The sequence below is a fragment of the Melanerpes formicivorus genome, unplaced genomic scaffold (assembly GCF_026170545.1).
Source record: "Melanerpes formicivorus ecotype bairdi unplaced genomic scaffold, bMelFor1.0.p_v2 SCAF_116, whole genome shotgun sequence".
Classification (NCBI taxonomy): domain Eukaryota; kingdom Metazoa; phylum Chordata; class Aves; order Piciformes; family Picidae; genus Melanerpes; species Melanerpes formicivorus.
In genome coordinates, this window is record NW_027142468.1 from 1,082,610 (window position 1) to 1,110,214 (window position 27,605).

Sequence of the window (27,605 nt, forward strand, 5' to 3'; positions counted from 1 at the left end):
TCCCTTCCAACCCTGACTGATACTATGAAATCAAGTTCAATACAGGAAGAGTTGTCAGCAGCTGGGTCGCAGTTACCGCAGCTGCCAGGCGAGCTGGCTCTGCAGCACAGCAACACTGCTACCGCTTGGGGTTCCTCTTTACAATCAGGGAGGTGCTTAACCTCCCCAGCGCTCGGGCGTGGGGCGGAGCGGCGGGGCCGGGGGGCAGGGGCGGGGCCGGGGGCAGGGGCGGGGCCGGGGGCAGGGGCGGGGCAGGGGCAGGGGCGGGGCCGGGGGCAGGGCCGGGGCGGCCCCAGTGCGGGGGAAGGGGCGGGGCCGGCCCGAGCACCGGAAGCAGCGTTGGATTTGGGGCCGCACGGCGCCATGGAGTCGCTGTGGCGGCTGAAGCGGTTCGATGCCTTCCCCAAGACCCTGGAAGACTTTCGGGTCAAGACGTGCGGCGGCGCGCTGGGTGAGCAGGCGGGCAGAGGGCGGCCGGAGTCCGGCGGGCGATGGCTGTCGGGGGACGTTGCGGAGCGGCGGCGGGCGGCGGGCGGGCGGGCGAGCGAGCGAGCGCGGCTGGCATGGCTGACGGCGGTTCTCGTCTCCCCCGGCAGTGACGGTTGTCAGCGGGCTCCTCATGGTGCTGCTTTTCTTCTCGGAGCTGCAGTACTACCTCACCAAGGAGGTGAGTAGCCGCGGTGGCGCCGGGGGTGGCCCGGCCTCGCGGTGCCACGGGCGAGAGGCCACCCGGCGGCCTGGGGCGGTCTGCCGGGTGCCCGCACCCCGCCGAGCCGCCGCTGCCGCCTCCGGGCTGCCCACGCAGCGGCTTCCCTCGCCACGCACCTGCCGAGGGTTGTTCTCAGCCCCGCCGGGCAGCGGGGTGGCCTTGTGCCCGCCCGTAAGGCTGTCTGCTGCGGGAGGAGAGCCGGAGGCTGCGCTTGCCGGCTCCGCTGCCTCCAGACAGCAGTACAGAGCAAAAAGCAAGCGAGGGACCCCCGGCCCCACGCCAAGTTCTCAGATTCTCGAATTTCTGGAAGCTTGAAGAGGGCAGATTTTGCCTGGAGATTGGGAAGAAACTCTTTCCTGTGGGGGTGGGAAGACACTGGCACCGGTTGCTCAGGGAGGATATCGATGCCCCCTCCCTGAAGGTGTCCAAGGCCAGGCTGGATGAGGCCTTGAGCGACCTGGACTGGTGGGAGGTGTCCCTGCCCATGGCAGGGGGTTTGGAACTGGATGATCTTTGTTGTCCCTTCCAACCCAAACTCTTCTATGAATCACTGTGGGTTTTAATAGCATTACAAATGGTAAGCACTTAAGTGCCATGCAAGGTGTGGGAGGCTGTAGCTCAGGTGTCTCACAGATCCTGCATTTGAAAAATCAGCTTCTGAGCCTGGGCAATTGAGGCGAAAGAGGACTTCTGCTTTGCTTCCAAGGGAGGTGGGGCTCTGGTTTTGTATTACTACTGTTCTTTGTTCCTAGGTTCATCCGGAGCTGTACGTTGACAAATCAAGAGGAGATAAACTGAAGATCAATCTGGATGTTATTTTTCCACATATGCCTTGTGCTTGTGAGTCAGGCTTTTGAATGTTGGGGATGTTGTTGTCATCCTTGCCAAGGGCCTGCCAGAGTGAGAGGCTCAGTGTATCTTCCAAGTGCTGCACTTGGCAGGGAGGACTTGGTGATCCTTTGGACTTCCCGTTGCATCGATTCCAGCTGGGCCTGCTGGGTGTTTCTGGTCAGGCAGTCTTCTTTGTCTGGATTTGAAGTGAGGCTAACCCCACTTCCACTTCTCTGTGGTGTTGAATTTGGTCACAGAGCTCAGTAACGCTGAAAAACCTGGCACAGAATTCACTCTGGACTCAAGGTTTGACTGTCTTGTTGAAAACCTTCAGAGTCACCTTGGGAAGTCACTCAGTGAGGAAGAACTTTTCCATGATTCTTGTACTTCAGTTCTGCCTGTAATGCCAGTGCCACCTCATAACCTTTCTCCAGAAGTTTTGAGACTGGAATGAGTGTTAATAAAGTGATTACATCTTAATTAGATTCAAAACAGAGCTGCAGGATAAAGTGGCAGACATTTTGCCCTGGGGATTATTGCCCTGCATGTTATTCAACTATCCACTAATCTGCCCTGCCTCTTGTTCTGTTGTGGTAATTCCTTTGGGTTCTTAAGTGTAGCAAGTCCAACTTCCTTCTCACCACCCAAGATATTGTTGGTCTTTGCCTTCTTTATATTTAAGAGGGTGCAGGAAGACCAGAGAGCCTGGAAGCCTCTGCTGCTCTGTGCAGAGAAGCTGTCAACAAGTGTTTTAAAAGAGCAGGTAGCCAGCAAGTGCATCCTGGTGCTTTGACACCAGGCAGAGACCTCAGACCTTCTGCCCCTTCTTGGTGAAAAGAGACCACAAGAAAATGTGTTGAAGTAGAAGGGAAAGGATGAAGAAGGGGTACAGGTAGGAGGCAACTTTGAACCAATTTTAAGCTTAATTCCTGAAAATGGTGATGGGCTTTGAGCGGTTTGGTTTGCTCTTTTGCCTCAAGTGTTATCCTTTCAGGGTTGATGCTTTCTGTGGCAGCTGGAAACGTTTTTCTGTCACACCAAAGCAAATCCTGCCTTTGGAAGGGTCAGTTAGGGTGCTGCAGTGTGTGTTTTAATCCTTGTACATCACCTGGCCCCAGTCTTCCATTTGGCACATTCTTATCCCCCTCTTATCCTCACCCTGTGTTTTCACTGATGGAGTGAATTCTCAAGCCTGCCCAGGCCATAACACATGTGGGTTCTCCTCCCTCTCTATTCTGCCATGCTGAGGTCCCACCTCGGCATCCAGTTCTAAGCACCCCAGTTCAAGAAGGACAGGGAACTGATTGAGAGAGTCCAAGGGCTCCAAGGATGCTGAAGGGACTGCAGCACTGCCTGGGGAGGAGAGGCTGAGAGCCCTGGGGCTGTGCAGTCTGGAGAGGTGAAGGTTGAGAGGGATCTGATCAATGTCTATCAATGGCTGAGGGCTGGGGGTCAGGAGGGAGGGACAGGGACAGGCTCTGCTCACTGTGCCCTGGGATAGGACAAGAGGCAATGGATGGAAACTGCAGCACAGGAGGTTCCACCTCAACAGTAGGAGGAACTTCTTGACTGTGAGGGTCCCAGAGCCCTGGAGGAGGCTGCCCAGAGAGGTTGTGGAGTCTCCTGCTCTGGAGCCTTCCCAGCCCTGTCTGGATGTGTTCCTGTGTGACCTGTGCTGGATTCTCTGCTCCTGCTCTGGCAGGGGGATAGGACTTGAACACCTCCAGGGGCCCCTTCCAACCCCTAACATCCTGTAAGCCTGTGGGTTTATAGAGCCCTTTCCTTGCTGTTTTCAGATCTCAGCATTGATGCCATGGATGTAGCAGGAGAGCAGCAATTAGATGTGGAGCACAATCTGTACAAGCAGCGCTTGGATAAAGCTGGCAACCGTGTGACTCCAGAGGCTGAGAGACATGGTAAGATGCTCCTCTGCCCTTCTGAGGTGGATGCCCTCCTATCCTTTCCATCACTTTATGCCTGCTTTGACATTCACAGGCACTTTGACAGGTGAAGAGAATTCAAACACCCCAAGCTCTTGTAGACTTTGTACTCAAATCTGGCAGATCAAACTCGCTGCTTTGCCTGGTCTGACTCAAGTTACAACAAAGATTCCTGCATGCATTTCAGGAATGAAAAAAGCTGCTGAGTTCATGGTCTTTCATGACTAGGAATCAAGCAGCTACTCTGGCAAGACTTGAGTTTGGTTGTATCTTTATGTCACAGTATGCTGAAAAATGGGGCAGCCTGCCTGGAGGGAAGAGCCTCCAGGGAAGGCTCCAATGACTTGACCCTAAGGCCTAAACTTGCACCTTCCTACATTGAATTTGTCTGGTTTTATCACAGTATCACCAAGTTTGGAAGAGACCTCAAAGATCTTCGAGTCCAACCTGGCACCACAGACATCATGGCTAAACCATGGCACCAAGTGCCACATCCAATCCCCTCTTGAACACCTCCAGGGATGGGGACTCCACCACCTCCATGGGCAGCACATCCCAATGGCGAATGACTCTCTCAAGTGAAGAACTTTCTCCTCACCTCCAGCCTAAACTTTCCCTGTTGCAGCTTGAGACTGTGTCCTCTTGTTCTGGTGCTGGTTGCCAGAGAGAAGAGACCAACCCCTTCCTGGCTCCAACCTCCATTCAGGGAGTTGTAGAGAGCAATAAGGTCACCCCTGAGCCTCCTCTTCTCCAGGCTAAATAACCCCAGCTCCCTCAGCCTCTCCTCACAGGGCTGTGCTCAAGGCCACTCCCCAGCCTCACTGCCCTTCTCTGGACACCTTCAAGTGTCTCGATGTCCTTCCTAAGCTGAGGGGCCCAGAACTAGACACAGGACTTCAAGGTGTTGCCTTACCAATGCAAAGTACAGGGCACAATGACTTCCCTGCTCCTGCTGGCCACACTATTCCTAATGCAGGCCAGGATGCCCTTGGCCTTCTTGGCCACCTGGGCACACTGCAGGCTCATGTTCAGGCAGCTGTCAATCAGCACTCCCAGGTCCCTTTCTGTTTGGCAGCTCTCAGCCACTCTGACCCCAGCCTGTAGCTCTGCCTGGGGTTGCTGTGGCAGCTATAGCAGTGTTGACCTTAAATTTAGCACTCAGGTGTTAGGAAGCAGTGTCTGCAGAATTTTCCTGACCATTAGAAGAGTTAAGAGCTTCGTGATTCCTGTGCTGGGCTGCATTCTATGCTTGGATGTTGTCCCACTCGTTTCCAGTGAATGACAACAAATGGTTGCATTCTTTATTGGTGGTTCTTCTCATTGCCTTCCTTTGAACATGGACACAGTTTTCCAGTTTCATGTGTTGTAGCTCAGTCAGTTCGTGCCCCAGCTTTGCTGTGGCTGCACATTCAGCACTCACATGGCAAAGACATTGGCAGAATTGTTAAGTTACAAAGGAGGCAGAAGTTCCTTGGCAATTTCTAATGAGCAGTAGGTAATGTGTGCCTTGTCAGCATCTCACCCTGGAGGACTGGCTGTCAGTTTCCCCCTTGAGAGCCTCCCACTCTAGCCTTGCCCCCAAAGCCCACCTGAAAGGGAAGGCAGAGCCTGCTGAGGTGTGAAGACCAAGAAGCAGGGTGGCCCCTGTCCTCTCAAGAGCACCCTCCATGGAAAGGACTGGCTGCCTGTAGGCCTTGCTGGAGTGCTGACCAGGTGCTGGTTGTGCAAAGGCTTTTCTAAAACAGTCTAAAGTAGACTCAGATCAGTAAACTGCAACTGATCCAGGGCCTGCTGTGCAAGCAGGACTTCAAACAGCAGCCATCTGCAGTCAGCAGTGTGCAGTGCATAGCCCTGTCCTGACATATGTAGGGCAGTTCTGGGCCCCTCAGTTTAAGAAGGACATTGAGACACTTGAAGGTGTCCAGAGAAGGGCAACAAAGCTGGGGAGGGGTCTGGAGCACAGCCCTGTGAGGAGAGGCTGAGGGAGCTGGGGTTGCTTAGCCTGGAGAAGAGTGGGCTCAGGGGAGACCTCATTGCTCTCTGCAGCTCCCTGAAGGGAGGTTGTAGCCAGGTGGGGGTTGGTCTCTTCTCCCAGGCAGCCAGCACCAGAACAAGGGGACACAGTCTCAAGCTGTGCCAGGGGAGGTTTAGGCTGGAGGTGAGGAGAAAGTTCTTCACTGAGTCATTTGTCATTGGGATGTGCTGCCCAGGGAGGTGGTGGAGTCCCCATTCCTGGAGGTGTTCAAGAGGGGATTGGATGTGGCACTTGGTGCCATGGTTCAGTCATGAGGTCTGTGCTGACAGGTTGGACTCGATGATCTTTGAGGTCTCTTTCAACTTTGGTGATTCTGTGAGACTGTGAACAAATATGGTCACAGATTCACAGACTGCATTGGAAGAGACTCTCAGGTCATCTTGACCAATCCCCTGCAGGTCAGCAGGGACACCTTCAACTAGATCAGGCTGCCCTGGGCCACATCGAGTCTGATCCTTGAATGTCTCCGGGAACAGAGCCTCCAGCACATGCATGTGGAGGTAGCAGGTCCTGGATCAGTCACCTGCAGTTTACTGACTCAGTCTACTTCAGGCTGTTTAAAAGAAGCCTTTAACACCTGGTCAGCACTCCAGCAAGGCTTACAGGTAGCCAGAGCTTTCCATGGAGGGTGTCTTGAGAGGATATGGACTGCTCTGCTTCTTGGCCTTCACACTTCAGCAGCTCTAGCACAAGCCCTACGAGGAGAGGCTGAGGGAGCTGGGATTGTTTGGCTCAGAGAAGAGGAGGCTCAGGGGAGACCTTCTTGCTCTCTAAAACTACCTGAAGGAGGTTGTAGCCAGGTGGAGGTTAGTCTCTTCTCCCAGGCAACCAGAACAAGAAGACACAGTCTCAAGCTGTGCCAGGGGAAGTTTAGGCTGGAGGTGAGGAGAAAGTTCTTCCCAGCGAGAGTTGTTAGCCATTGGATGTGCTGCCCAGGGAGGTGTGGAGTCCCCATCCCTGGAGGTGTTCAAGAGGGGATTGGATGTGGCTCTTGGTGCCATGGTTTAGTAGTCATGAGGTGTTGGGTGACAGGTTGGACTTGATGATCTTTGAGGTCTTTTCCTACCTTACTGATTGTGTGCTTCTCAGCTCTGTGTACCCTTTGAGGTGAGCTTTGGGTGCAAGGTGCACAGCTTCACATGCAGAAGCGTGTTGGTGTGCAGGACACTTCTTGTGTGTGGAACAAAACAGGAGTGCAAGATGTGTTTCCAGACGTTGCCTCATCACTTTGAATCCTCTTTTGTTGTAGAGCTGGGCAAAGAAGAAGAAAAAGTGTTTGATCCAAGTTCTTTGGACGCTGAGCGCTGCGAGAGCTGTTACGGGGCAGAGTCGGAGGACATTCGGTAACCTTTGCACTCCTTCCCTATCTTCTTAGCCCTTGGACTCTTACACTCCTGCTGCATGCATGGCTTTTCTCAAGTGATTTCTGAAGGTCTGAAATTCCCCTGGGCACATGTTCAGAAGATGATGAGAACTGTTGTGGTTTTGGCATACCTGTGGGAGCTGCCCTTGTGGTTAGGAAGGTGCAGAGTGAGATTGTCTGGTTTGGCCACAGCCCTGTTCCGAGGCGCTGCAGCCTGCACTGCCTGGGCACAATGATTCTGTCTTAGCAAAGGGAATACTTCCTGGTGTTCACAGGAGAGCTGTGTAATTACTTCACCATTATGTGAGCTGTCTTGCAATGAAACCTGGTCATGGCTTTGCCTTCTTTCTACTGCAGGCTTTGCATCCTTAGTGGAGCAAAGCCCTGACATTTATCACCCACACAAACCTGAGTGCCATTTGGTGTTCCTCAGTCCTACCTGCAAATCCCTGTCAGAGTGGAGCCATGATAGTCCTCAACATTCTGGACTGTTCTTAACTCTTATTGCCTCTGGAGTAACTTGGTTTGTTCCATCTGTCCCGTTGCATCCTTCCCCAGAGCTGTTTCCATCTTGAGGGATTCATGATTGCAGCCTTCAACTTTTTTCCTTTGTTCCACCAAAACTTGGAACCAAGAAACAAAACAGTTTGGTTGGCTGTTGCCTTTTTTTTTCAACCCAGTGACCAAGATGTTATCCAGAGGTAGACAAGTGATGAAGAAAATATGGCATCAACCCTCCCTCTAAGGTTGACAGTCCCCAAAAAGAGAGGAAAAGGGGACCAGAAACAGGCAGATGCTGTGTTCCCCCTGGAAGTTCCAAAGTGCTCACAGCTCTGGGACACTGATGTAGCAGATTTCTTTGCCAGGGAGCACCTTGACTGTCTAAACAGACCAACAGAGCCCTCCTCAGACTCATTCACACACCTTGCATCCTCATGCCAGAGTCTCAAACACTACATCAAGAAGCTCAGACTCCTTCGGGAGGGTTGAGCCACCTTTCAGGGTGCAGGCCCTGATGTTTGCTTTATTGCTTTGTTGAAGAGGGATGCAGCAAGGGCTCAGATCCCGAGCTGGAGCATCTCTGTGTGGTGCTAACCATGGTAAGGTGGTGCTTGTGCTTTTGCAGGTGTTGTAACACTTGTGATGATGTCAGAGAAGCGTACAGGCGGCGAGGCTGGGCCTTCAAGAACCCGGATAGCATAGAGCAGTGCAAGAGGGAAGGGTTTAGCCAGAAAATGCAAGAGCAGAAGAACGAGGGCTGCCAAGTGTATGGTTTCCTAGAGGTCAACAAGGTGAGAGATGAGTTCTGCTGTGAGCCTGTTGTGTGGTGGTGATGACTGAAAAGGCAGCTGGGGCCTTCCTCTCCTTTCTCAGCTTTAGGTTTTCACAGCGCTGCAATCTGAGAACCCCAGGGCTCAGCAAAGTACCTGAGCCTGTGCAGGGGCTCAGTGCCAAGAAAACAGGTGGGAAGGGGCTGATGCTCTGTTTTGTGGGGTGGGCTGGTAGGAAGCATGGCAGCTGGAGAAGTGTAGCCTTCCCTGCTGTCTAGCTAGTGAGTCTTTCTGCCAAGGTTTCTGGAGGAAGAGGCAGCTTTGAGGTTAAGATTTTCCTGCCTGCCCTTGTGGTCTTTGGCAAAGAGCATCAGTGGATGCCAGAGGTGCCACTAACCAGCAACTTGCCAGTGAGGGTCCAAGGGCTGGTGTCCCTGGGGAAATTCCTGGGGACCATTGTTATGCACTTGGAACTTTGCACATCCTGGCTGCAGGTAACATTAGGAACAGATTTGCACAGCCCTTGGGACATTCAGCTCCCCGTGTGTGTGATTCAAGAGTGTGTTTGGTTGCTGCTGAGTGTCAGTGAGGATTAGCATCTAATATCCCTTGCAGGTTCCAGGGTCAAATGTTAACCCCCTTGGTCTTCTGGAGTGTTTTGGGGCTTGGGGTTACTTTGGGCTTTAGGTTTAGTGCCTTGTTTTTGCATGCAGCTCCTCCTCATGGCTGCACACAAAGGAGCACTGTTGGGTATTGCATTAAGGATTTTCTTTCACCCTGCTCACTTTCCCTGTCAGTTGCTTCCTCCACTCCCTGTCTCTGCTCCCTTTTGGGATTCCCTGCAGCATCAAAGCACCTCCCTCCCAACAGCTATAATTCCTCCTTCTTCCCATTTCTATGTCCACTGCAATAATCTGCATGAGCAGTTCTTACCACCATGAGTGTGGAAGCATGGCTTTCCACTGGGCTGCCTGTGAGGAAGAGGGGAGACTCATCCCTCTTTTAGAGCCCCACCTGCTGATACTAGCACCTCTGAACATCACTGACTTGGTGCACACTTGGGTTGAAACACAGATGTGAAAGTGGATTCATACACACCCAAACCTTTTAATACAAGATTGCTGTTTCCTGCAGGTGGCTGGAAATTTCCACTTTGCACCAGGAAAAAGTTTCCAGCAGTCCCATGTGCATGGTAAAGTATTTTTGCTTTCCTGCTTATTGCTTACCTTTAGCTTCCCACAGTATCTTTGCATTGCTACCCACAACAGCAGCAGCACTGCTGCAGGGGGGCTGTTGGTGAAGTCTTGGCTGAGCCCGGGCTCGGGGCTGCAGGGCCCCCGGCTGAGCCTTGTTGAGGTGTAGACCCTATAGCTCTTACAACTACCTGAAGGGAGGTTGTAGGGAGGTGAGAGCTGGGTCTCTTCTCAAAAGTCACAACTGATAGGACCAGAGGAAATGGCAGCAAGTTATACCAGAGGAGGTGTAGGTTGGACATCAGGAAAGATTTCTTTACCAAAAGGGTTCTCCAAGGCTGGTAGCAGGCTGCCCTGGGCAGGGGTTGAATTGCCATGCCTTGGAGGTTTTAAAGCTGTCTGGATATGGTGCTCCAGAATATGGTGCAGTAGTGGCCCTGGTGCAGTTAGGTAATGGTTGGACTTGGTGATCTTAGAGGTCTTTCTCAACCATGGTGATTGGTGGTGAATGGTGCCACATCCAGCTGGCAGCCAGGCACCAGTGGCATCCCCCAGGGATCAGTGCTGGGCCCTGTGCTCTTTAATATCTTCATTATGATCTGGATGAGGGGGTTGAGTCAGCCATCAGCAAATGTGCAGCTGACAGCAAGCTGGGGGTAGATATTGGTCAGTTGGAGGGCAGAAGGGCTCTGCAGAGGGACCTTGCCAGGCTGGACAGATGGGCAGAGCCCAACAGGATGGCATTCAACAAGTCCAAGTGCCAGGGGCTGCACTTTGGCACTGCAACCCCAGGCAGAGCTACAGGCTGGGGGCAGAGTGGGACCTGGGAGTGCTGATTGACAGCAGCTGAACATGAGCCAGCAGTGTGCCCAGGTGGCCAAGAAGGCCAAGGGCATCCTGGCCTGCATCAGGAACAGTGTGGCAAGCAGGAGCAGGGAAGTCATTGTGCCCCTGTACTCTGTATTGGTTAGGCCACACCTTGAGTCCTGTGTCCAGCTCTGGGATCCTCAGGTTAGGAAAGAGGTTGAGCTGCTGGAAGGTGTCCAGAGAAGGGCAACAAAGCTGGGGAGGGGTCTGGGGCACAGCCCTGTGAGGAGAGGCTGAGGGAGCTGGGGTTGCTTAGCCTGGAGAAGAGGAGGCTCAGGGGAGACCTCATTGCTCTCTGCAACTCCCTGAAGGGAGGTTGTAGCCAGGTGGGGGTTGGGCTCTTCTCTCTGGCACCCAGCACCAGAACAAGAGGACACAGTCTCAAGCTGTGCCAGGGGAGGTTCATGCTGGAGGTGAGGAGAAAGTTCTTCCCAGCAAGAGGAATTGGCCATTAGGGTGTGCTGCCCAGGGAGGTGGTGGAGTTCTCATCCCTGGAGGTTTTCAAGAGGGGCTTGGATGTGGCATTTGGTTTAGTCATGAGGTCTGTGGTGCCAGGTTGGACTTGGTGATCTTTGAGGTCTCTTCCATCCTGGGTGATACTGTGAACAAACAGAAAAGTGTTTTTTGGAGGTGCTGCCATGGGGATGTGGAAGACCTTGGAGGAGAATGCTCCTGGGCAGAACCTCAGCCTCTCTTGTTCTACAAAACTTTGCTGCTCTGCTGTGAAACAACCTCAGGTGAGGTGCTCAGTACAGGGCTTGAGTATCAGTGTCTCTGGAAAGGATCTTTAGGGGAATACCTCAGGAGAATGTTAAAGCAATTCAGAACTCTGAGAGTAGAAGTTAGCTTGCACATGACTTCCCCAGGTGTATGTGTGTGTGTATACATGAATACACTGTGGTCAAGAGAATGGTTGTAGTTTATAGAATCACAGAACAGTTTGGGTTGGAAAAGATCATTAGAGGCCATCTAGTCCAACTTCTCTGGCAGTGAGCAGGGACAGCTTCAGCTAGATCAGGTTGCATCTGCCCCCTCCCTGGGCAACCTTAGCCAGTGTCTCACCACCATCACTGTGAAAATTGTCTGTCTTCTATCTAGTATGAATCAGCCTCTTGGGGTTGAAACCCCTCGCCCCTTGCCCTGTTGCTACAGGCCCTGCTTAAGAAGTCTGTCTCCATGCTTCTTATAAGCCTCCTGTGAGTACTGGGTGTGCTGATTGACAGCTGCCTGAACATGAGCCTGCAGTGTGCCCAGGCGGCCAAGAAGGCCAAGGGCATCCTGGCCTGCATTAGGAACAGTGTGGCCAGCAGGAGCAGGGAAGTCCTTGTGCCCTGTGCTCAGCACTGCTCAGGCCACACCTTGAGTCCTGTGTCCAGTTCTGGGCCCCTCAGTTTAAGAAGGACATTGAGCTGCTGGAAGGTGTCCAGAGAAGGGCAACAAAGCTGGGGAGGGGTCTGGGGCACAGCCCTGTGAGGAGAGGCTGAGGGAGCTGGGGTTGCTTAGCCTGGAGAAGAGGAGGCTCAGGGGAGACCTTCTTGCTCTCTGCAACTCCCTGCAGGGAGGTTGGAGCCAGGTGGCAGCCCTGAATTCTCTGTGCTGTTCTTACAGTCTCCCTGCAGCTCCCTCATAGCCCAAAGGAATTTGGGGCTAGGCCCTTCAGCTTATAACCTGGAATGTTTCACTCTGCTCTTCTTGGACCAGAAATTGCTCAGGGTGAAAACTGCAAATGTTGAGAAACTCTTCAATGAACAAATACTTCCTAATATCCAGCCTGAACCTGCCCTGGGGCAGCCTGCAACCATTGCCTCTGCTCTGGCCCTTGGCACCAAGGAGCAGAGGCTGCCCCCTCCTCACCCCAACCTCCCTGCAGGGAGCTGTAGAGAGCAAGGAGCTCTCCCTCAGCCTCCTCTGCTCCAGCCTCAACCCCCCCCAGCTCCCTCAGCCCTCCTCTAGCCCAGGGGCTCCAGGCCCTTCCCCAGCCTGGCTGCCCTGCTCTGCACAGGCTGCAGCCCCTCAGTGTCCTTCCTGCAGGGAGGGCCCAGAGCTGAGCACAGCACTGAGCTGTGGCCTCCCCAGTGCTGAGCACAGGGGGATGGTCACCTCCTGGCCCTGCTGCCCACCCTGCTTCTGACCCAAGCCAGGCTGCCCCTGGCCTGCTTGGCCCCCTGGGCACTGCTGGCTCCTGCTCAGTGACTGCCAACCAGCCCCCCCAGGGCCCTCTCCCAGCTGCAGCTTTCCAGCCACCCCTCCCCAGGGCTGGAGCTCCCCAGGGGGTGGTTGTGACCCAGGGGCAGGCCCTGGCCCTTGGCCTTGCTGAGCTTCACCCAGAAAGACTTGGCCATGGCTCTGACCTGCCCAGACCCTGCTGGGAAGCTTCCCTGGCCTCTAGCAGATGGCCACAGCCACCCAGCCTGGTGCCACCTGCAGACTCCCTGAGGGTGCCCTCAACTCATGGATGTGCCACTCTATTTTTGTTTTTCTCTCAGTCAGTTCCTGCATTTGTGTTTCTCTGTGACACTTTTAAGTCACTGCATCTCCACAGATCAGTCCTCTGGCTAGCTAGGGAGTCATTTGATGTGGTGGGGAAAGCACAGGCACAAAAAGCTGTTGCTCCTCCTCAGTTTGGTTTCAAATGTTGCTCTCTCTGAACAATAATCTTTGTCAGGACCTGAATATTTGTCTCTTTTCTCTGCTCATTCTTGCAGTGCATGCTGTTGAGAGTAAGTGTTGCTCTATGCTTTCTGGTTTTCCCCCTTTCTCCCCAAAGAGCTCTTGTCCTGCAGAGCTGATGGCAGTTCTGTGCCCAGAAATCTTTGGGAGGAGCTGTTGGCCCAGCCTGGCCTTTGGGGAAGCTCAAAGGAGATCCATCCCAGGTCATCCTTCTGTGGTAACTAAGGGCACCAGCTGGGAAAGGCTGAGAATCTGTGTCTGAAGTGGTTCTCAGATGCTTAGTTGGGGTGTGCAGATGATGTCATTGAGGAGGATGTGGTGAGGTGGTGGAGGGGCTTTGGCCCTTTTGGAGTCAGATGGGGCAATTGTTTCAGGACTTCATCTCATCTGTACAGCAGGCTGGAGAATTTCTCCTGGGGATGCATGCACCAAGCCTGCTCACTCTCAGTGGGAGCTCTCCTGAGGCTTTGTGAACCACTGGATGTTTTTGAAGGGTGATCATGGTGATTGCAAAGTGGAATGCTCAGGCTCTTGGCTTTGCTGACTCCCTCCCCTTGCTGCAACCATTCTCCGTGTTGCTTGCTCCCTGTGTCAGTCATTCACAGTGCATCCTGCTGCCACTCATTGCTTTCCCGCTGCTCTGCTCCTGTAAGGTAGGGAAATTCCCATCCTGAATGGGAAATTGTTTGAAGCTTGAAACTTGGTGTCCTAGCTCACTTGGGTAGCTGTGGCTGGGGCTTCTTGCAGTGTTAATGTGTTTATTGACAGTCCTATGAGCCCTGGTTTACAGGTGAAGGACTGAATTTCACAGTCTGAGGAGGCCATGGAATAGAATAGAACAGACCAGGTTGGAAGAGACTTTCAAGATCATGGTGTCCAACCTATCAACTAATCCAACACCACCTCATCAACTAACCCATGGCACCAAGCACCCCATCAAGTCTCCTCCTGAACACCTCCAGTGATGGTGACTCCACCACCTCCCCGGGCAGCCCATTCCAATGGGCAATCACTCTCTCTGTGTAGAACTTCCTCCTAACATCCAGCCTAAACCTCCCCTGGCACAGCTTGAGACTGTGTCCTCTTGTTCTGCTGCTGGCTGCCTGGGAGAAGAGGCCAACCCCCACCTGGCTACAACCTCCCTCCAGGGAGTTGTAGAGAGCAAGAAGGTCTCCCCTGAGCCTCCTCTTCTCCAGGCTAAGCAACCCCAGCTCCCTCACAGGGCTGTGTTCCAAACCCCTCCCCAGCTTTGTTGCCCTTCTCTGGACACCTTCCAGCAAGTCAACCTCCTTCCTAACCTGAGGAGCCCAGAACTGGACTCAGGACTCAAGGTGTGGCCTAACCAGTGCAGTGTACAGGGGCAGGATGAGCTCCCTGCTCCTGGTGGCCACACTCTTCCTGCTGCAGGCCAGGATGCCATTGGCCCTCCTGGTTGCCTGGGCACACTGCAGGCTCATGTTCAGCCTACCATCAACCAGCACCCCCAGGTCCCTCTCTGCCTGGCTGCTCTCAGCCACTCTGCCCCCAGCCTGTAGCACTGCCTGGGGTTGTTGTGGCCAATGTGCAGCACCTGGCACTTGGATGTGTTCAATCTCCTGCCCTTGGCCTCTGCCCATCTGCCCAGCCTGGCCAGGTCCCTCTGCAGAGCCTCTCTACCCTCCAGCAGATCAACTCCTGCCCCCAGCTTGCTGTCAGCTGCAAATTCACTGCTGATGGACTCACTGCCCTCCTCCAGATCATCACTGAAGATGTTAAAGAGCACAGGGCCCAGCACTGCTCCCTGGGGCACAGCACTGGGGCATGGCTGCCAGCTGGCTGTGGCACCATTCACCACCACTCTCTGGGCTCAGTCTCCAGCCACTTCCTAACCCAGCTCAGAATTGCTGCTGGCCAAGCCAGGGGCTGACAGCTTGGCCAGGGGTTTGTGTGGGGGACAGTGTCAAAGGCCTTGCTGAGGTCCAAATCATTCTGCAACATAAACCAGAGTGGTGCAGGTAGCCATTAAGGAAAGCAGCCCAGCAGAATCCTGAGGCCACATCTCCCTTCTTTCCCTGCCCACCATTTCACATCTATGTCCATTTATTTTCCTTATTTTTTTAAGGCCAAATTGAGTTCTTTGATCTGATTGGCAGCACAGGCACAGGAAGCACTGTGCTAGTGGCAGGGATCCATCTGCACACTTGTCAGAGCAACAGAAGTACCTGCAGGCAGGCTGGCTCTGAGTTCTGTGCAAGGCAGAGCCATTGTCTTCATTCCAGTGACTGCAGCCTTGGTTTCTGAGCACTGAATATGTTAACTACATGAAGATGACCTTTAAAGTGACCTTCAGCTTACAGCTCCAACAGCCAGAGGAAAGGTTGCAGCAGGGAGGGGAAGGCAACCTGCTGCTTCCCCCAGCCAAGAGGTGGCTGTGGACATGTGGCAGCCAAAAGTTCCTCCACAGTCAGCCCATTCCAGCAGAGTGAGCACAACAGCTCCAAAGCAGACTGCTTGATATCTCTGGTTGGGGAAGGGCCACTCTACGATGCATTTGCTCAGAGGGCACAGGCCCTATGGGGAGAGGCTGAGGGAGCTGGGGTTGCTTAGCCTGGAGAAGAGGAGGCTCAGGGGAGACCTTCTTGCTGTCTGCAACTCCCTGAAGGGAGGTTGTAGCCAGGTGGGGGTTGGGCTCTTCTCCCAGGCAGCCAGCAGCAGAACAAGAGGACACAGTCTCAAGCTGTGCCAGGGGAGGTTTAGGCTGGAGGTGAGGAGAAAGTTCTTCCCAGCAAGAGAGATTGGCCCTAGGGATGTGCTGCCCAGGGAGGTGGTGGAGGCCCCATCCCTGGAGGTGTTCAAGAAAGGCTTGGATGTGGCACTGGTTTAGCTGTCAGGAGGTGTTGGGTGACAGCTTGGACTTGATGATCTCTGAGGTCTTTTCCAGCCTGGTTGATTCTGTGAAAATGCTGTGAAGCTGTGAGCTGCAAGAGCCTTTGCCTGGATCAGAGCATCAGGGGGAGTAAGGTGGAGGCTTGGCTTTTCCTTTTCCCTGTCTCATGTGTATCTCTCTGGGTTTAGTAAGGGTTTTCTGTGAGTGTGAGGAAAGCTTCTGGTGGTTTGTTGAAAGATGGCCAAAAAAGAAGTGAGTTCACAGCACCCTCAGGTTCAGTAGGTGTTACCAAAGAGTTCCAATTAGCTCTTAGGCTTTGCAGCCTGTCTTGTGAAACCCTTCAAGGGAGCAGCAGCATTCATCTTGTTCAGTAATGGAGCAGCACTTGGTGGTCTGACTCCACCAGCTCCCAAAATAGGGCTTTTGAGGAGTGGTTTTCTCTGCTAAGGTGGGAGGTGAGGTCTGGCTGCCTGAGCACATGAGGTTACCTGGGAAAGGCACCACAGCCTCTGGCTGTTCAAGGTGATTTGTGTGGCCTGGGATAAGCCTGGTAGGAGGAGTACTGAAATCCAGTCATAAGCTGTGTTTTCATCCTGAGGCTGCTCCTGCTGGGGACATTGCATAGAGTCATTGAAGAGGCCAACCAAAAGACATCCACTGTGTCTGTGCCACATCCCTCCTGGAGCCACATGGTACTGCCAGCCTCTCTCATACTGATAAGGGCAGAGAGAAGGCAGCCCAGATTCCCCAGCTCCCAGCACTGCTGACAGTCACCTTGGCCCCACCAGTGCTTTGCAAATACCTTGCTCACACCATCATGTACCTGGAGCTGAGCAAAGCCTTCGACACTGTCCCGCACCACATCCTGGGCTCCAGGCTGGTGACACATGGGTGTGATGGGTGGAGCACTGGATGGATAAGGAACTGGCTTGATGGCTGCACCCAAAGAGTGGCTGTCAATGGCTCCATGTCCCAGGGGAGGCCAGGGACAAGCAGAGTCCCTCAGGGATCAGTCCTGGGACCAGGCTTGTTCAACATCTTTGTGGTGTGACATGGAGAGTGGCATTGAGTGCACCCTCAGCAGGTTTGCTGATGACACCAAGCTGTGTGGTACAGCAGACAGCTGGAGGGAAGGGATCCATCCAGAGGGACCTGGACAGGCTGGAGAGCTGGGCACAAGCCAACCTCAGGAGATTCAACAAGACCAAGGGCAGGGTCCTGCAGCTGGGTGGAGGCAATCCCAGGCACAAATCCAGGCTGGGCAGGGACTGGCTGGAAAGCAGCCCGGAGGAGAAGCTCACCAGGAGCTCTCAGTGTGCACTTGCAGCCCAGAAAGCCAACCAGAGCCTGGGCTGCAACAGGAGAAGTGTGGCCAGCAGGGCAAGGGAGGTGATTCTCCCCCTCTGCTCAGCTCTGGGGAGACCCCACCTGGAGTACTGCCTCCAGCTCTGGAGCCCCTATGACAAGAGGGATCTGGAGGTGCTGGAAGGTGTCCAGAGCAGGGCCAGGAGGATGAGCAGAGGGCTGGAGCACCTCTCCTGTGAGGACAGACTGAGGGAGTTGGGGCTGTTCAGTCTGGAGAAGAGAAGGCTCCCAGGTGACCTCATTGTGGCCTTCCAGGATCTGAAGGGGGCTCCAGGAAGGCTGGGGAGGGACTGCTCAGGATCTCAGGCAGTGATAGGACTAGGGGGAATGGAATGAAGCTGGAGGTGGGGAGATTGAGGCTGGAGGGGAGGAGGAAGTTCTTCCCCATGAGAGTGGTGAAGCCCTGGAATGGGTTGTCCAGGGAGGTGGTTGGGGCTCTGTCCCTGGAGGTGTTTAAGGCCAGGCTGGATGAGGCTGTGGCCAGGCTGATCTAGTGTGGGGTGTCCCTGCCCATGGCAGGGGGGTTGGAACTGGATGATCCTTGTGGTCCCTTCCAACCCTGACTGATACTGTGATCCCTGCAAAGACTTTTGTGTTGCTGTGTGTCCCCCAGGCAGCAGGAGCAAGGCTGGCAGGCAGAGTGCTGAGGGCTGTGAAGGTGGTTATCAGGGCTGTGACATCAAGGCAGTGCTGCTCTCAGCTGTTTGCTGCTGTCTGTTGTGCTGCTGTTTTATGGTGTTCAGGGCCCTTAGGTGTATCAGGTGGTGACTGAGCTAAGAGTGGAGCTGTCCTTGCTTGCCCCTGGGATCTTGGTTTTGCCCTGTGTTCAGGATGCGTTCAGGTGAGGACTGAAGTAAGCCCCAATGGAAGTTTCTTTCCTTCCCCATGGTAGTGGCCACCTCCCTATGGCAAGCCAGAGAGAAACTCAGTCAGTTTTCTTGCCACTTCAGATTGCTGTGAACTGAGGAGGGGCTCCCTTAGAAGACAGGAGCAGTTAATTAGCTTTGCTCATTAGCAAAGCCTGCACTGGATCCTTAAACTCTTTTTTTTTCTGTTGCAGTTCATGATCTGCAGAGCTTTGGACTGGACAATGTAAGTGTTCCCCAGGATTGCTCTAGTCCTCCTGGTCTGTTTTCCCTCTGGATTCCCTTCCCTTTGCCACATTGAGATCCTAATGGACTGAGCCCAGATGGATTGGACTTGGAGTCCAAGCAGAACTTGGGACCTGCTTTTCACTCAGAGCTCTGAGGTCTATTCTTGCCTGTTGCTTGCAAGCCTTTGCCTCTCTTCCTGAGTCTGCCTGGCTTCTTAATCTATGCTTCCCAGTTTTCTAAGGGAGCATTTCACAGCTGCTTATGCTTCTGTGGGAATCTACCTTATGCTGGAAGGAAAGCAGCTGATAGCCACAGCCATACAGAGGCAGCTGACAGCACAGTGCCTCTACAGCAGGGGGAGAAATGGATCCTGTTCTGTAGCTGGGAGATACAGATGGGCACTGGGATCTGGGGGGTTCCAGCAGGAAGAGGAGGAATTCCACTTTCTGGAGTCTCACACAAATGGAAAAGGAAGAGCAGGCACTTTGGAGGGAAGGACCTCTCTGTGTTTCAGAGCTACATGCAGAAAACAGAGAGACAATGAAGTGCAGGCTGCCTGCCCCTGGGGTGCTGTGCAGTGCTTTGAGCTGTTGGCATTTCCATTGCAGATCAACATGACACACTACATCAAACACCTCTCCTTTGGAAGAGACTATCCAGGCATTGTGAACCCTTTGGATGGCACAGACGTCACTGCACAGCAAGGTAAAAGCCAGCTCAGAGCTACCTCCTTGTAAGTGGTTTTAATACATGGGGAGAGGAGAGGAGCAGCAGCTGTTCCCAGCTCTTAATAAGAACCCTGACAGCACTGCATGAAGCATGGGCTCCACCTTGTGCTCCCTCTGGAACAAGCCTGCCAGTGTGGTTTTCATGAGGGGACCTCTCTGCAAGCTCTCCTTTCAGTGCTGCTGGATGCACAGCAGCAGGCACAGCACAGGACTGCACCCCAGGATAGGACAAGGGGTGATGGATAGAAACTGCAGCACAGGAGGTTCCAGCTCAGCATGAGGAGGAACTTCTTGACTGTGAGGCTCCCAGAGCCCTGGAGCAGGCTGCCCAGAGAGGTTGTGGAGTCTCCTGCTCTGGAGCCTTCCCAGCCCTGTCTGGATGTGTTCCTGTGTGACCTGTGCTGGACTCTCTGCTCCTGCTCTGGCAGGGGCTTGAACTCAATGTCTTTGGAGGTCCCTCTGATCCTGTGATCCCTCTCAGCTACTATGTGCAGCAGGTGAACCAAAAGATGCAGGACAGAGAGAAAAGGCCTAATTGATATAGCTGGAGAGGCAGGATGTTTGCCTGACCTTGGTCTACCCAGCAGGAGCAACTCAAGAGCTGCAGTGAGGTTGGAATATTGCTGATCTTTCCTAGACAGCTCCTCTGGTCTGGCTTGAGAAGGAAAGGCAATTCTCAGCTTATGCTGCTGCTTGCTGCCCAAACTCTGCAGACACTGCTTGGTTTATCCACACAAGCTGCTTGTGTGCATTCTGCATGAGGGATCCTGGCCACACCCCTTTCCTTCTCACTGCAGAGATGAGTTGTTTTCTTAGAGCTGCTAGAGGTGTGCAGAGTTTGTCTTTGCAGGGAGTTGGAGAAAGAAGTCAATTGGTAACCCTGCCTGAAACTGTTCTCTTACCCTTGGCACCATCCTCATTCTTGTTCACAGATCAAAGGATGGGGCTTAAAATAAAACAGAGAGGAATGAAAAGGTGTCAGCGTGGGGCTGTAGTTCCTTTGTGGAGTAACAAACTCTGAGAGGGGTCCTGGGGCTGGCTGCTAACATTTCCTCACCTGGAGTACTGTGTACAGGTCTGGAGCCCTCCACACAGGAAGGTCCTGGAGCTGATGGAGAGGGTCCAGAGGAGGCCACGAAAATGATCAGGGAGTTGGAACAGCTCTGCTGTGAGGACAGGCTGAGGGAGCTGGGAGTGTTCAGCCTGGACAAGAGGAGGCTCTGGGGGCTGCAAGAAGGCTGCAGAGGAACAGTTCCCAAAGGCCTGCAGGGACAGGCCCAGGGGCAATGCCTGCAGAGCAGAGCAGATTGAGCTTGGATGTGAGGAACAAGTTCTGCCCCAGGAGGCTGCTGGAACACTGCAGCAGGCTGCCCAGGGAGGTGGCTGAGGCTCCATCCCTGGAGCTATTCCAGGTGAGGCTGGAGAGGGCTCTGGGCATCCTGATCTAGTTGGGGATGTTCTTGCTGACTGTGGGGAGGTCCAACCTTTGGATGCCCCTTCCAGCCTGCACCATTCTGTGATACTGAAGCTTTCCATCCTGGGCCTTGGAGAAGCAGTTGGCAAATCTTGAGGAATAAGGACTGGAGCCATGGTGTGGAAGAGAAGGGAGATAAGTAGATTGCAGGTCAAAGCAGCTGAAGATGTTACAGATGAGCATTGCTCCTTCTGGAGAAGAGGATGAATAATATTCTCCTCTAGGGAATTTCACAGAAAAGAGGTTTTCAAAGCAGCTTCTGCCTTCCATTGTCCTGAAGGGACCTGCAGGACCAGGCTGCTCCAAAGCAGCAGCAGTTCTCCTACTTACTTAGTTATTTTCACTGATAGAATCATTCAGGGTTGGAAGGGACCATAAGGATCATCCAGTTCCAACCCCCCTGCCATGGGCAGGGACACCCCACACTAGATCAGCCTGGCCACAGCCTCATCCAGCCTGGCCTTAAACACCTCCAGGGACAGGGCCCCAACCACCTCCCTGGACAACCCATTCCAGGGCTTCACCACTCTCATGGGGAAGAACTTCCTCCTCCCCTCCAGCCTCAATCTCTCCACCTCCAGCTTCATTCCATTCCCCCTAGTCCTATCATTGCCTGAGATCCTGAGCAGTCCCTCCCCAGCCTTCCTGGAGCCCCCTTCAGATCCTGGAAGGCCACAATGAGGTCACCTGGGAGCCTTCTCTTCTCCAGACTGAACAACCCCAACTCCTTCAGTCTGTCCTCACAGGAGAGGTGCTCCAGCCCTCTGCTCATCCTCCTGGCCCTGCTCTGGACACCTTCCAGCCCCTCCACATCCCTCTTGTCATAGGGGCTCCAGAACTGGAGGCAGTACTGCAGGTGGGGTCTCCCCAGAGCTGAGCAGAGGGGGAGGATCACCTCCCTTGCCCTGCTAGCCACACTTCTCCTGCTGCAGCCCAGGCTCTGGTTGGCTTTCTGGGCTGCAAGTGCACACTGAGAGCTCCTGGTGAGCTTCTCCTCCACCAGCAAATCTTCCTTTTCATCTCCTGAAATGCTAAACCCCATGCTTCTACAGAAGTAAGCTGTAGTGGTCATTGAAGCTGATAGAGGATCCTGGTTCAGGGCAGGGTATTGTCCTCTTAGGGCTATGCCATGAGCTGTAGAAGCTTTCATGTGCTAGAATCAGAATTCTCAAGAAGCTGTGCTGGCAAAACTCTGCCCAGAGGATTGGGGTGTAGGAGGTTTTCCATCTAGTCAAGGCCAAAATGCTGACAGTGATTTGGTTTTGGTTGGAGCAGGACCTAGATTCACTCTGGCCAAAGGAGAGCTCAGCTCAGACATGAACTTTCCTGCCCTTGAGATGCTGCAGTAGCTGTGCAGAGATGTTCCCTGTGGAGCTGAACAGAAGCAGGCTGTGTGGGACTAACCTGCCAGGTGATCTTTCCAGCTCTTTGCCAGTTACTAATCCTCTTCCTCTGCTTGCAGCTTCCATGATGTTCCAGTATTTTGTCAAAGTGGTCCCCACAGTGTACATGAAAGTAGATGGTGAAGTAAGTAACCTTTTTCCCCTTGGTGCTTTGGCAAGTGCAAGCCTTCAGAGCATCTCATTTCCTGACCCTGACCCTCTCTGACCTCTTCCTCCTTATCACCACCCCAAAACCAGCTTTGGTGGTAGCTGTAACACTGCAGCAGTGCTGAACCAGATTTCAGTGCTCTCCATCGCACCTAGATGAAAGTGCTGTGAGGGACAGAGGTCAGTGCAGGGTCTAGTTGGAGGCCTGTGGCCAGTGGAGTTCCCCAGGGGTCAGTACCAGGGCCAGTCCTGTTCAACATCTTCATAGCAACCTGGATGAAGGGACAGAGTGGACCCTGAGCAGCTTTGCTGCTGACACAGGACTGGGGATTGGCTGAAACACCAGGAGGCTCTGCTGCCATGCAGTGAGGCCTGGACAGGCTGGGGAGTTGGGCAGAGGAAAGAGGTTGAGCTGCTGGAAGGTGTCCAGAGAAGGGCAACAAAGCTGGGGAGGGGTCTGGGGCACAGCCCTGTGAGGAGAGGCTGAGGGAGCTGGGGTTGCTTAGCCTGGAGAAGAGGAGGCTCAGGGGAGACCTTCTTGCTCTCTGCAACTCCCTGCAGGGAGGTTGGAGCCAGGTGGGGGTTGGGCTCTTCTGCCAGGCAGCCAGCAGCAGAACAGGAGGACACAGTCTCAAGCTGTGCCAGGGGAGGTTCAGGCTGGAGGTGAGGAGAAAGTTCTTCCCAGCAAGAGAGATTGGCCCTGGGGATGTGCTGCCCAGGGAGGTGGTGGAGTCCCCATCCCTGGAGGTGTTTAAGAAGAGCCTGGATGAGGCCCTTGGTGCCAGGATTGATGATCTCCAAGGTCTTTTCCAGCCTGGTTTATTCAGTTCTGTTTGGTTCTATTCAGTTCATGAAGTGCAACCAGGGCAAGTGTAGGGTCCTGCACCTGGGGAGGAGCAACCTCCTGCAGCAGTACAGGTGAGGGAGATGCAGCAATCCAGCCTGGGGCCTGATGCATCACGTAGTCCTTGGGCTAGCAGAGGCTTTGGGAGGCAGCCTGTAGTGAAAGGGTGCTGTGTCTGACCCTGTGTAACCACTGCCAGGTGCCCCTTAGGTGGCTGTGGTTCACTGCAGTCATGTTTTGGTGTCTTTCCTACTCCGTGCTAACAAAAGATTTGCTGTGTCTGGCTCCTGCTAGGTGGTGAGGACAAACCAGTTCTCAGTTACACGCCATGAGAAGATAGCAAATGGGCTGCTGGGAGACCAGGGTCTGCCTGGGGTGTTTGTGCTCTATGAGCTCTCCCCCATGATGGTGAAGCTGACAGAGAAACACAGGTAAGAAACAATTTCTTCCATTCACCCTCCACTGATTTTTGTCACTTCTTCATAGCTTGGAATTCTCTCCTGGGTGAGAGGCAGTGCAGATGTCTGCCTGGGTCAGAAGCAGGGCCAGGAGGTGACCATCCCCCTGTGCTCAGCACTGGGGAGGCCACAGCTCAGTGCTGTGCTCAGCTCTGGGCCCTCCCTGCAGGAAGGACACTGAGGGGCTGCAGCCTGTGCAGAGCAGGGCAGCCAGGCTGGGGAAGGGCCTGGAGCCCCTGGGCTAGAGGAGGGCTGAGGGAGCTGAGGGGCTGAGGCTGGAGCAGGGGAGGCTGAGGGAGAGCTCCTTGCTCTCTGCAGCTCCCTGCAGGGAGGTTGGGGTGAGGAGGGGGCAGCCTCTGCTCCTTGGTGCCAAGGGCCAGAGCAGAGGCAATGGTTGCAGGCTGCCCCAGGGCAGGCTCAGGCTGGATGTTAGGACATTGGAATGGTCTGCCCAGGGCAGTGGTGTAGTCCCTATCCCTGGGGGTGTTCAAGCACTGCATAGACCTGGTGCTTAGGGACATGGTTTAGTGTTGTCCCTTCAGTGCTGGGTTGGACTGTATGAGCTTGGAGGTCTCTTCCAACCAGATGGATTCTGTGGAAGCCATCCTACCCCCTTCCAGGTCAGTGAAGAGGAAGAGGCTCTCTTGGGTGCCCTTCTTCCCCAGTCCCTTTCAGATTCCACACAGAGTTTTTGTGATATTACTTGAAGCTTCTAAACCCAGGATCAAAATGGAGGAGGAGGTTGGTGCAGTGAGCAGGAGTCTGACATCCCAGAATTCACAGAACTTCTCAGTTTCTTACACCACCATATCCTCCCAGTCATGAGCTCCCATGTCATAGCATCACAGAGCTGCCAGGGCTGGAAGGGAGCTCAAGGCTCAGCCAGTTCCAACCCCACTGCCATGGGCAGGGACACCTCACACCACAGCAGGTTGCTCACAGCCACCTCCAGCCTGGCTGCAAACACCTCCAGGCAGGAGGCTTCCACCACCTCCCTGGGCAGCCTGTGCCAGGCTCTCACCACCCTCACAGGGAACAACTTCATCCTAAGGTCTAATCTCAATCTCCCCTCCTCCAGCCTGGATCCATCTCCCCCAGTCCTATCACTCCCTGACCCCCTCCAAAGTCCCTCCCCAGCTTTCTTGTAGCTCCCTGCAGATACTGGAAGGCCACAATTAGGTCTCCTTGGAGCCTTCTCCTCTCCAGCCTGCACAACCCCAACTCCCTCAGTCTGTCCCTGTAGCAGAGCAGCTCCAGCCCTCTGCTCATCCTCATGGCCCTTCTCTGGACCCTCTCGAGTATCACAGTATCACTAAGGTTGGAAGAGACCTCAAAGATCATCCAGTCCAAGCTGTCACCACAGACCTCATGACTAAACCATGGCTCCAAGTGCCACATCCAATCCCCTCTTGAACACCTCCAGGGATGGGGACTCCACCACCTCCCTGTGGTGACCTCCACCACCACATTCCAATGGCTAACAACTCTCTCAAGTGAAGAACTTTCTCTTCACCTTGAGCCTAAACTTCCCCTGGCACAGCTTGAGACTGTGTCCTCTTGTTCTGTTGCTGGCTGCCTGTGAGCAGAGCCCAACCCCCACCTGGCTGCAACCTCCCTGCAGGGAGTTGCAGAGAGCAAGAAGGTCTCCCCTGAGCCTCCTCTTCTCCAGGCTAAGCAACCCCAGCTCACTCAGCCTCTCCTCACAGGGCTGTGCCCCAGACCCCTCCCCAGCTTTGTTGCCCTTCTCTGGACACCTTCCAGCAGCTCAACCTCTTTCCTAACCTGAGGAGCCCAGAACTGGACACAGGACTCAAGGTGTGGCCTAACCAATGCAGAGTCCAGGGGCACAATGACTTCCCTGCTCCTGCTGGCCACACTGTTCCTGCTGCAGGCCAGGATGCCATTGGCTTTCCTGGCCACCACACCTGGGCACACTGCTGGCTCATGTTCAACTGCTATCAACCACTACCCCCAGGTCCCTCTCTGGCAACTCTCAGCCACTCTGACCCCAGCCTGTAGCTCTGCCTGGGGTTGCTGTGGCCAAAGTGCAGCACCTGGCACTTGGATTTGTTAAATGCCATCCTGTTGGGCTCTGCCCATCTGCCCAGCCTGGCAAGGTCCCTCTGCAGAGCCCTTCTGCCCTCTGACTGACCAACATCTGCTCCTAACTTGGTGTCATCAGCAAATCTGCTGATGGCTGTCTCAATCCCCTCCTCCAGACCATCACTGAAGATGTTAAAGAGCACAGGGCCCAGCACTGCTCCCTGGGGCACACCACTGGGGCCTGGCTGCCAGCTGGCTGTGGCACCATTCACCACCACTCTCTGGGCTCAGCCTCCAGCCAGTTCCTAACCCAGCTCAGAGTGCTGCTGTCCAAGCCAGTAGCTCCAGGTCCTTCTTGTGCTGGGGGCCCTAGAACTGGAGGGCCCTTCTCTGGGCACAGTGTGATGCATAGTTGTGTGCTGTGAGGAAGGTTTGGTAAATGTAAATTCCTTTAGTTGTTACTTCTCTGACATTGCTCTCTGACTCATGCCAGCTGTCCCAATTGCTTTCCTTGTTCCAGGTCCTTCACACACTTTCTCACAGGAGTTTGTGCCATCCTTGGAGGCATCTTCACAGGTATTGCACCTTCCAATCTCTTTTCTTTCTGAAATGTCAACGTTTGCCATCTTGCTCCCTCTGAAGTCTTTTATGGCTGGTACCAAATCCCTCTTGGATGGAAAGAGTTGAGTTCACAGGTTCTCAGATTGGGTTGGGTTGGGTTGGAAGGTACCCTCCCAGGTCATCTTGTCCAATGCCCCTGCAGTGAGCAGGACCACCTCCAACTAGAGCAGGGCCCCAACAATTCTGACTTTTTGATGTGAGGCCTCCCCCACAGCCCTGGGCAGCCTCTCCCAGTGTTCCACCACCCTCACTCTGCAGAAATTCTTCCTGATGTCCAACTTTAATCTCCCCTACTCCAGTTTCAAACCATTGCCTTCATCCTATCCCCACAGGCCCTTCTGAACAGTCCCTCCCCAGCTCTCCTGGAGCCCTTCAGGTACTGCAAGGCTGCTCTGAGCTCTCCCTGGAGCCTTCTCTTCTCCAGGCTGCACAGCCCCACCTCCCTCAGCCTGTCCACACAGGGGAGGTTCTGCAGCCCTCTGAGCATCTCTGTGGCCTCCTCTGGAGCCTCTCCAGCAGCTCCAGGTCCTCCTTGTGCTGGGGGCCCCAGAGCTGGAGGCAGTGCTGCAGGTGGGGGCTGAGCAGAGCAGAGCAGAGGGGCAGAATCCCCTCCCTGTGCTGCTGCTCTCCCTGCTCTGGCTGCAGCTCAGCACTCAGCTGGCTCTGGGATGCCAGGGACCAGTGCTGGCTCCTGGGGAGCAAACACCACGCCTGCCTGGGCCTCTGTCTCATTTGTGCTTCTGTAAGAGAGATCCTTGTCTGCTGAAGCATGGTCACCTCTCCCCTGCAAACTGAATTTTGTCTGTCCTGATGAGACTAAGGCCTTAATGTTCTGAGCAGCAGGAGCTGTTTTCTGTCTCAGGGAGCTGGGGATTCCCTTCCCCTGACAGGAGTTTGTGTTTTCTTTCCCCTTGTTCTGAGGCATGCCTGACTTGATCCATCTCTTTCTTCTTAGTTGCAGGCTTCATTGACTCCTTAATCTATCACTCAGCACGTGCCATCCAGAAGAAAATCGATCTTGGGAAGACAACATAGATCAGCAGCAACTTCACTCTGCCAGGGAGACTCCTAGGAGAACTAAGTGCAAGTTTCCTTCTGAGTGCACAAGAGAAGAGGTTTGGAACTCCTGAATGACCCTGAGCACCCTTTGGCATTCATTTGTGGATAGAGCTGCTTGAACCTTGCTGCTATGAAGATCAGCCACCTCCTGTGGCTGTGCAGAGCCTCCCCTGAAGCCCTTTTGTGTCAGTCCATGCTGTGGCCTCCAGCCAAGCTGGAGGTGATGCATTCTGTTTGCCTACAGGAATCCTGCTGTCAGGAGAATGGAATGAAGTTGCCATCACCTCAGCTTTCTAGCAGCACCATCTAGCTGGTTTCATTCCTCTTTCAAGGGTGCTGATGGATGCTGTGTGCCAGACCTCTGGCTTAAATGTGCTCAATGCCAGGCACTTCCCTTCCAGTTGTCTTGGGCAGTGTGGTGAGAGCCAGCCCCTGGGCTGTGCTGCCTGCCCTGTGGGGCATTGCAGCTGCTCTGGATTCCTCCTCTTAACAAAAGATGCAAGCTGCCATTTCCCCAGGAGCAGTTTGTGGAGTTTTAATTGAGTTTTAAAGTAAGCTGTGTGGGTGTTTTTCACTGCCCCTCCCCTCCCTCTTTCTATTTTGAAATAAAATGGACAAATCCAC

General features: G+C 54.1%; 1 protein-coding gene across 1 annotated transcript; it reads left to right on the forward strand.

Annotated features, from left to right (window-relative positions):
- Positions 1-315: 315 nt before the first annotated feature.
- On the forward strand, positions 316-27,605 carry ERGIC3 (ERGIC and golgi 3). The gene is made up of 13 exons (XM_068167377.1): positions 316-451; positions 597-667; positions 1,462-1,549; positions 3,337-3,456; positions 6,765-6,858; positions 8,005-8,170; positions 9,284-9,341; positions 18,171-18,202; positions 18,813-18,909; positions 21,869-21,933; positions 23,095-23,231; positions 25,822-25,877; positions 26,878-27,605. The coding sequence occupies exons 1-13, from the start codon at positions 364-366 to the stop codon at positions 26,955-26,957; spliced, it is 1,152 nt and encodes a 383-aa protein (XP_068023478.1). The 5' UTR covers positions 316-363; the 3' UTR covers positions 26,958-27,605.